Genomic DNA, 10,083 nt, shown 5'->3' on the forward strand with positions numbered 1-10,083 from the left:
GAAAGATGTCCATTACCCTATGTGAGAAAATTCCATAAACAATTATTGCTCAATATTCCTTTGACGAAATTAAATAAGAATCTATAATACTTTTAGAAATATACTATATAATGTATAATATTGACTTAACTTAAGCATTTGTATTTATTAGTATGTAACTCTCTAATTTGTGTAGTTTTTCATATTTTATACCATTATTCCTTTTAAAGGGGCATCTAACTTTCCTGAAAACGATCAGGCTATCATTGTATTTGTTACAAGAGCTAGTTGAGGAAATAATTTCCATCTTGACCACATGCACACAGGATACGAGACTGTCGGGTAGTAATCTGCTGCTACTGGTGAAATAATCCTGTTTTATCAGTGTGGGATCACTGTGACACACTGGCTTCTTCCTGACATGGGTTATTTTAGACTTTGATCCTTTGACATCCATTTTCCTTCCTTTGTCGTTTAGAGAATGAAGGTTGTTAATGGGTGAAGATGACACAATATGATGCCTGTTTGGAACAAATAAGCAGACCTCAACCTTGAATCCCAATTCCATTAATTGCTTCTATTCTAGGCTACATTTAATGTGTGGATCATAATACAAAACTTTGTGGATCCCAGAGTGGAGATTTCAGAAACAAAAAGCTTTTTATGCTGCCCAAAACTTTAGGTTAGATTGTAAAATTTTAATGTAAAAAAGTAGAAGTTTCAAATGTTCCATGGAATGTGTTGTATGTGACAATCAAAGAAAGGTCACTGATTCATGGTTAGCAAGTCATAAAACATCAGCGTGTAGCTGTATCTCTTTAATCTTAAATTTGTTCTCAAGTTTTCGTATTTTACTTTACTCATTTTTGAAAAAAAAACAAATAAAACTATTTTTATACACTCCAACCAAAGTTCCTGACTTGTGCTCATCTCTGAGGTCTTCTGGTATCTCCGTCCAGGTAAGAGAGCACCCCCCTTGGGATATGGCTGAAATAAGATTTAAATTTATTTAGATTACAAATGTATAATGATATTTGCTAAGGATGAACTTGCAATGTTTCTTAATTAACAGAATTGTAAAGGTTTAGATTTAATGATTGAGATCAACCTGCTGCACATGTGATAGAGGTTTAATTTCCATATAGAATCAGGTTGAAAGGTTTATTTTAGGTGTTTAATTGGCTAAACTGTTAGGGCCAGGGCATCGAAGCTGCCCTATAAAAACGGGCCTCCTCCAGTGATGACCTGTTAGAAGGTCATCTTGGAGTGCTTGCAAACCTCCAACACCTATTTGCACCAATACACTTCACTGCGACCCGGCTGTCAGGCATTCCTGACTAAATAGGCCCATTTAGAGTGGTTCAACAAAAGCTGGTGATTATAGAAGCCAGGCTGAACTCTGGTTCCCTAAGCAGGGTTTGGATAGTCTTGCGTGTAGATTTTGGAAACCCATTTGATAACTAGGTCAGAGGTAGAGAACAGTCGTCTGCTGGTGCCTTATCCACATTGGCAGGGAGTATCAGTTATCTGGAGGCAGAAACCATTACAATAAGATATTAAATATTAAGTAATGTGTATATATATATCTATCATCAAAGAAGGAAAAAGAAAATCCTGCAATATAAGTCTGCTGTATTGCAGGATTTTCTTTTCTTTTTTCTCCTGTTTTTTTTTGGTTCAACATGTCAACAACATTTAGGCTACTTTATTGCATCTGTAAACAGGAAACAGCTGTAGGCTATTCTTTATCAAATAAATAGGCCTACAAGAAAAAAGGTAAACAAGCAATATAAAAAATGAAATGATGAATACCAAATAATTGTAAAATAATAAGAAGAAGAATAAGAAGAGGAAGAAGAAGAATGTAAAAAAAAAAGCAAGAAATACCCAGAAAAAATACATACATTTTAAAAAAGGAAAATAAATCTCTTGGCATTTTAGTAACCCGGTGTTACACCGTATTTGGTGACCCATCAGATTCTGTGACCTGCAGTGTTGGAAGAAGTACTAAGATCCTTTACTTAAGTAAAAGTATATGATATATTAAATAAATTTAACAAAGTACGTCATTAATACTGATGAGTCAATGCATAAGCAACATTTTATTATATAAGTAATTTTCTGCAAAATTACTTTAGTACCTTAAGTATATTCAGCGGGTAATACTTCTGTACTTTTACTTAAGTAGGATTTTGAATGCAGAATTTTTACTTATAATTCAGTAATGTTACATCATGGTATTGATACTTTAACTTAAGTAAAGTATCTGAGTACTTCTTCCAGCACTGCAGGTAACAGAATCTGATGGGTCACCAAATTCGATGAAACACCGGAACTACGCATCAGCAAACTCCGTTTCCTCTTCTCGAGTCGGCGATTAATAGCAGTCGGACCTATTCGACACACACAGCGCATGCGTAGAGCCCAATGTGATTACGAAAATGCCTGTTACATGACTGTTTTTGAGATAAATTCGTTGTAAACTTTGCATTAGGAGACACGCTCGGTGGTAAAATGACAAGTGAAGAAGAGGAGAGCAAGAGCAAGGTAAGAGCCGGAAGTAACGTGTCGTTGCTAGGAAACACGAAGCTTCCAGTTTTTAGAAGGTCAAGAGTTGCACAAACGTCCATTCGATTCATTACGTTTTAAATGTTATTCTCGGTGGAGTGTCGTTACGGTTATTTTGGCTGTCAGATCAGCTAAAAGCTAGAGGAAAATCGAGCTCAGAGAATAGTCGTTTGTAAATCAATTTTAAATCAAACATTTGTTTCTATCTGAGTCTTGTGTTGACGTCCAGAGACGACAAGTTCTCAGCTTACTTTGGGAGAAATTAACTGAGTTTTTAATGAGCTAAAATTCAAGTAATGTAGCCAACTCAAGTGTTAAGTGTAGGGAGTCAGTAAAGTTAGCTAGCAAACAGATAACCGTGGTCAGACATGATCGGTTTAAGCCAGATCCCGCTCGAAAATGTAATACTTAAAGATTAATTCGGGCACAGACACGGAGCTCAAATCGCTGATAGTGAGTGAAATAGATTTTCTGAAATATCTTGTCCCAATAAAAAAATCGGCTCACAGTTTATTCTCATAATAGCACTACAGTACTATAAAACCTTGAACTTTTTCAGTGGCTCCACCGGTCGCTAATGTCAGCCAAATGCACACTTTAAACTTTAAAGGACGGGTTCACAGTTTCTCAAGTCTATTTTAAAGCAGCTGTCAGGTGTCCATATGAACAGTGAAAGAGGTTTTCCTCGCTGTAATCATTCCTCCTGTTCATTCTGGCTATTAAAAGATCCCCTTCAAATGTGCTTTCAATGTAAATGATTGAGGCCAGAATCCATAGTCCTCTTGTGCAAAAACGCATTAAAAGTTTATCTGAAGTTAATATGAAGCTTCAGCTGTCCGAATGATTTAAATCAGATATTTCAGTTAGTCTTTTCAGTGCCAAATATTTTTGTCATGATCCTTCCACTGCAGCTGAACAGTCTATGTTATTAAAAAGGCTGTAACATTGAAAGATATCTACTTATTATGACTCATTTGGACAGCTGAAGCTTCAGATAAACTTTTAAATCCATTTTTGCACAGAAGGAGGACTGTGGATTTTGTCCCCCATCACTTACATTGTAAGTGCATTATGATGGGATCTTCTAAAGGTCAGTATGAACAGGAGGAATGATTACAGCAAGAAAAACATGTTTCAATGTTCGTTTTGGCTCCTGACTGGTATTTTAAGTCAGACTTGAAATATTGTGAACCTGTCCTTAACACTTGTTTGAAGGGAGTTTTGTTTGGTGTATCAGCTCTAATGTCTTCGATGTGTAGGCCTAATTGATGAGTTGACATAATACTCATATTTAAATACTTAAATATGAGTATTATGTAAACTTTCATGGTTCAGCAATTAAGTATTCAAGGAAAACTTGTGCCCTGGTTTATCTCCAGAGATAAAGAACACATTCATACAGTTAAGACAAATTACAGTATGACAAGAATAAATAAATAAGATGCTCATGCTGAAATTATTGAAATAAATAGTCACAAATAATTATGGGATATTACTAGTATAAAAAGAACACATTACGTTTCCGTGAACTGGAAGTATGAATTTATGTCTGAGTTTTACATGCAAGAAAAAAAAGTCACATCTGGGGTCTAATTCTGTCCCTTTGTGTTCTCTCTCCATCTGTCTGGGTTTCAGGGATTTAGGCTGCTGGGAATTCTGGATGTCCAGAACACTCCGTGTGCCAGAGAGGCCGTCTTGCACGGAGCTGGAGGCTCACTAACAGCTGGCCTGCTGCACTTTCTGGCCACCAGTGAGTTGAGCCTGAACAGTTTTTTTTATTAAATACTTTATTAAGACATCATTTGAGTTCATTGACAACATCCACACTGGGTTCACAGCCCAAATTTAATCATGTTTCAAGTGTTCAAGTGTGCATTCGTGACAACTAATCATCAGAAGTTTTGCATAATTGTGATTCATGAATGTAAAAAGAAAGTAAGCATAATGATAATAATAATAATAATAATAATAATAATAATAATAGAAGGTAGAGAAGGAAAAAAGACAAGATAGATTTTTTTTTAATATGTAGTCAATAAAAGTGAAGCCAGACAGCATCTATGAATCAGAAAAGATAGGTGAGGTATGTTATGTGTTATTTAAATTTACATATCTATTCACACATTCACACACAACTCAGTGTAGGCACACATGTTTACAACATATCGTCACCCATCTACAAATATTTATTCACGCTTAATTCAAGTATTGAGTAAATATTTGATCTGTTATTTCAGGAGGCATCCTGAAATTTTTTTAATAACACATTCTGTTTCCATTTTCACACCAATCCAATATGGGGGCATTTCATGTCTTTATTTAATAGACTATTAGTCGGCAGATAAGCAGAAATGAGGAGAAAGAGAGAGGAATGACATGCAAGAAGAAGTAGACCATGTTCTTGTTCTAGTTCCATGTTCTTCTCTTTAGATGTCCAAAAATTTGCTTGGCGTTGTATTTTAGAAGCTCATTGTCGATGTCTTTGATAAATCAGCCAGCAAGTCCCTCCTGTATTTGGATGAAAACTGCCCACGCCTCCTGTTTGTGACACTAAGAAGCAGTAGATGTTTAACTTGGCAGAAGAAGGTTATTTGAACTCTGAAATGAATTTGTATGGTGTTTGAACTCTTAGCAGCAGTCTGTCCTCTTGTCTGCAGGTCGGGTGAAGAGGTCTTTCGACGTGGGATTTGCAGGTTTCATGCTCACCACAGTTGGATCCTGGTAGGTCTTTATGTTGTCTTTACGCTTACATGTCTTTTACTGTCTGACCACAACGAATACTTTGTCATATCAGGTAATCTGTTATTTGATTATTGCTTAAACCACACCAGGAAGCTGCCTTTTAATGGGATTTTATGCTCACACAAATCTAAAATGTTACCCAAGCATCATGCGTGTCCCTGAAAGCTGAATTTCTGCTGTTTCCAGTGACCAGAAAACCTGTCATGTCTCCCTCCAGGTTATACTGCAGGATGAACAACGCTAAGCTTCGTGTACAACAGAGGATGATCCAGGACGGCATCAAGAACAAGGTCGTCTACGAAGGGACCGTCCTGGACCCTACAAACAAACCCCAAGCAGAAACACCATCAGGCCCTTCGTGACCTCCAGTGCTGAAACTCCTCCTCGTCCTCCTCCTCCTCCTCCTCCTCCTCCTCTGTCAGGGCTCGGAGGAGACGAGAGGACTCTTGTCAGCTGTCACTGTCATATCCTGTTGTTGCGTTTTCCAAAAGACTGACTTCACCTGCACAAATAATGGAATGAAAAAAAAACAGTTGTATTTTGTTGGTTCTGTTTTGTTTTTGTTTTCTTTGTTGTTGTTGTTTTTTTTTTTTTTGTCTGACAGGAAACAACGAACCCTAAACAATTGATGTCATATTCCAGCCTGTCCACATATGGACTTTTTGACTGAAAGAGTAAGCTGTTCCTAAAATGCACCCTGATCCTGAAATAAAAATGTTTGTGAACCAAATTTACCAGTTAAATCCTCAATACCTGAAATTCTGAGATTCCATTGACTTAAGTGTTCATTATTTACACCAATCAGACACTAAATAGTACAAGGAAGTTGAGAAAACTACTAGTGTGATGTCAGACTGTTGCTGTACATCAGATACTGCCGTTGTATGTAATCTGCTGTGCATTTAAAACAGCCTGAGCTACTGTACTGATAATAAGTCATAAAAATGGTAGAAAAAAATAACTCTGCTTAGATAACAGGTACAATAAGGGTTAAGCAACACAACACGGGGTTGAAAATGGCAATATATATTGACAGCTTACTGATTTAAACAGAAAAAATACTATCCAGTTTTAAGTCAGACTGCATCCCTGCAGAGGTTGAAACCACATTATGGGCTGTGATGTTTCCATTCAGATGTCTTTTTAATTAAAAAAAATGCATGTTTGAGGCAGGGTATGTATCAGAAACACAACTCATCTGTGAAATATGAGTTAAAGTGCTGTGAATCTGAACTGTTTGTCTGACTGACCTTAAACTGTATTTATTTTTACTATTTGTTCTGACTCTCTGTAATTGTGAAGCCGTTTCAAAAGGTAAATCAGAACTGAATCGTTATGATAAACTTGTGCTAAAGTGCTTTAGAAGTAGTAATAAACAATAAAGAACCAGAATTATTAATTAATTAAATAGCTGATGTGTAATCAGTGATGTCACAGCAGGTGTTTGTGCAACATACTTGGAGTTGTCAACCTCCAGATGGTTGTGCAGCAACAGTTATGTGACTCAGTGATGAATCAGCCTTGAAATACACATGGAAGCCTGATTATTTAATCACTTAGTATCTAAGCAGTAAATGTGTGGAAAATAAATTGTGAAACGAAATGAAAAAAATGACTTGAGTAAGTTGATTATCATATTTGATATTTATTCAATTCAGAAGGTATCAGTTAATTGAAACAAAGATCCGCAGGATCAATAGAAGTTATTATCAGTAAATTGAGAAAGGGATCCACAATATTTAGACTGCAGCTGACTCAAAACTATAAATCCCTACAGGCCCCAGGTAGGAAATCATAACAACTCAAATCATATTTTTTTTATAATATGGTCTTATTCTTTTCTCCCTGTACGTGCCCTCCTTGGTTTCCTAATTAGTCAATTCAAGTGTATGTCTTATCACTGCTATGCGGACGACACACAGCTATACTTTTCTGTCAATTCAAATGACCTTAGCAAATTCTTCACCCTGCAAGACTGCCTAACAGCTATCAATGACAGGATGTTGGATAACTTCCTCCAACTTATCCCTGACAAAACAGAAGTCCTTATTATCGGCATTTCTGAAAAAGTACAGCAGCGTATCGGTCCATTAGCAGTAAATGTTAAACAAGCCTCAAAAACTTGGGAGTCTTCTTTGACCGACACATGAACTTTGAGTGCCACATAAAGAAAGTGGTCCAATCCTGTTTCTTCCATCTAAGAAAAATTCCAAAAATCAAAGCCATATTATCCTTTGAAGATCTGGAAAAAATAATTCATGCTTTTTTGTCCTCCCATCTTAATATTGTAATTCACTTTTCACAACCCTGAGTCGTTCTTCTGTGTCTCGGCTCCAGTTGGTCCAAAATGCGGCTGCCAGACTGCTAACTAATACACAATGTAGGACACACATCACACCAGTGTTGGCCAACCTACTTTGGTTACCAATAGAATGCATGAATTGATTTTAAAATTCTTTTAATTACCTATAATGCACCACACGGGCTGGCCCCGCTCTATATCTCTGAGTTATTGTGTCCCCTGGCCACAGTGAGATCACTGAGCTCTACTGACTTGATCGGCTGTCCCGAAATCTAGGCTGAGGACCAAGGGTGACCATGCTTTCCACCTCCCACCCTCTGGAACCGTCGTCCCCTAGTAATAAAAAATGCGGAGTCAGTCAATAGTTTTAAGAAGCTCTTAAAAACTCCTGTTTCGTAAGTACTTTATCTTGTAATGTGTGATTGCTCTCTGTGTCGCTTTCACTGTTTTTATTGTTGTAAATCTGACTTCCGTGTAGTTTTTATTGTTTTTTTTTGTTTTTATATTGATATTATGTGTTGTTAAACTTTTTATTTGTTTTTCTTTTTTTTTCTCTTTTATTCTATTTTATTTTTCTCTCAATTGTTTGCATTGTACAGCACCTTGTAACACTGGTTTTGAAAGATGCTTTATAAATAAAGTTTACTTACTTACTAATAATTCTCTGAATTGTTAACAGCTCAGCTGTAATGGTGCATAACCTCTAACTGCTTAACTTGTAGTGTTTTGTGATTGATCTACACAGCGCACACTGTGCCTTTGACCCTTTAAGCTCCTTATAAGGAGTTAGGTATAATCATAAAGATGTAGGAGTGTAAATAGATGTTATATTTTCTGTAAGTCACCCTGGATTAAGTATGTTGGTAGTGTATCATTTTACCCAGGTTTGGTGTGCTGTTGTACAACCGAACAGCCAGCAGGTGTCACTACGTCCTTGAGCTCAGTCCCTGCACAAATCTCTCATCCAGTCCTGTGACAGGTTCAAGAATCCTGCTAAAGAAAGTGAAACGTGGTAGAAGATCTAAGTCCTTGTTTGGTCTCATCTAGAACAAAAACAAAATTCAACTTTCATGATGTCCGTGTGTTTTTACTGGAGGCAGACACCAAACAGCTTCACTCCTCATATGACTTTTTATTATTTATCCCCTTTGTCAGCCACTTTCTATTACTGTATGTTAAATTCTGCACATTCCCCCTTTTTTACATAAACAGAGAGAAGAGAAACTTTAACAGACTTAACATTCACAATTTCTGTGAATGGATGTTCTACATTTTAAACAGGACGGTACTCAGATTATTGTTTTCATCCCAAGAATATACAGTATTTTCTGTGTTTATGTTTGAACAATATTGTGCCAAAATAATATAAGTCTTTAATAGTGCAGACATGGAGCAACATTAGTATTCATTTGGAGTGGTGTTTGTGTCCTGATGAACGTGCGTCCAATATTCAATCTCTTCTTAGCTCTGGTTTGATCTCCACCAACTCCCGAGGGAAATATCTGTCTCTTTAGCTGCTAAATGTTCCACTAGTTAGCTAGTCGCTAACTTTGTTCATCTGCAAAAAAATGAAACTATGAGAGCAGTGAGAGTGAATCAAAACAAGAAAACCAAAAGAATGAGCTGAAAGAAGCTAAAAAGCTTCATAGAGATGAGGGGAATTTCAGAATAAACCTATAAAAATACTGATTATAGCCAGTTTAAGCTCCTAATTCATTGGAAACGCAACATGAGGGAAAAGCTGTGGCCTTCAATTGAGTAATTTCAAAACACATGAATAAATTTTACAGCCTATAGTTTAGTTTCCACGCTCAAACCTGAATGGAGGTGTGCTCTACCACAAGACATCATGATGACTGTGGGCAGCGAACAAGCACACAAATTTGCAAAAAGGCAGGAGCCCTCAGTCAGTTATGCAGCACTGATTCTATTCCTTAAACTGACATTCGCCCTCTTCAGAGCTTCATGCAGCAAGAAGGCACAGCTTGAAGCTCTTCAGATGAATCAGGAGCTTAAAGCGGCTATAATCAATACTGTTAAAGTCAAGAAATCAATGCTGTATACCCGTCAAAGTGCTCCTTGGCTCTTTGCGAGTTTGTGTGCTTGTTCGCTGCCAACAAAAAAAAATAAAAATCCAGTCAAGCATAATCTGTTGTACAATTTCCAACACAAATATTGGAAATTTTATATAATACTAATCCTCACTACGCTGGTAGCCTACTGCATACTTGGATTGCTCAAACTCGTCACCAAACTAACCGTCAATCAGAGGACACAGGAAGCAGACAGAGCAGTGTCCTTTAAAACAATACTTGCTTGTGTAGTCTTATTATAGAAGACCTTTATCTCTATCTCTGTCCCAGGGTCCTTTTGTTCCACCAGAGCTACTGGCACACCGACAAATCAGGAGTGAGATGTCACCTCATATAATATCACAAAGATATGTTGTTACTTGACTTAGAGTGACACGGACATCAGGAAGGAGGGACAGG

General features: G+C 37.0%; 1 protein-coding gene across 1 annotated transcript; it reads left to right on the plus strand.

Moving 5' to 3' along the window:
• Positions 1–2,358: 2,358 nt before the first annotated feature.
• On the plus strand, positions 2,359–5,882 carry cox20 (cytochrome c oxidase assembly factor COX20). The gene is made up of 4 exons (XM_067610625.1): positions 2,359–2,526; positions 4,183–4,297; positions 5,205–5,268; positions 5,507–5,882. The coding sequence occupies exons 1-4, from the start codon at positions 2,494–2,496 to the stop codon at positions 5,649–5,651; spliced, it is 357 nt and encodes a 118-aa protein (XP_067466726.1). The 5' UTR covers positions 2,359–2,493; the 3' UTR covers positions 5,652–5,882.
• The last annotated feature ends 4,201 nt before the right edge of the window (positions 5,883–10,083 follow it).

Source organism: Thunnus thynnus, chromosome 14, assembly GCF_963924715.1.
Source record: "Thunnus thynnus chromosome 14, fThuThy2.1, whole genome shotgun sequence".
In the NCBI taxonomy this organism is placed as follows: domain Eukaryota; kingdom Metazoa; phylum Chordata; class Actinopteri; order Scombriformes; family Scombridae; genus Thunnus; species Thunnus thynnus.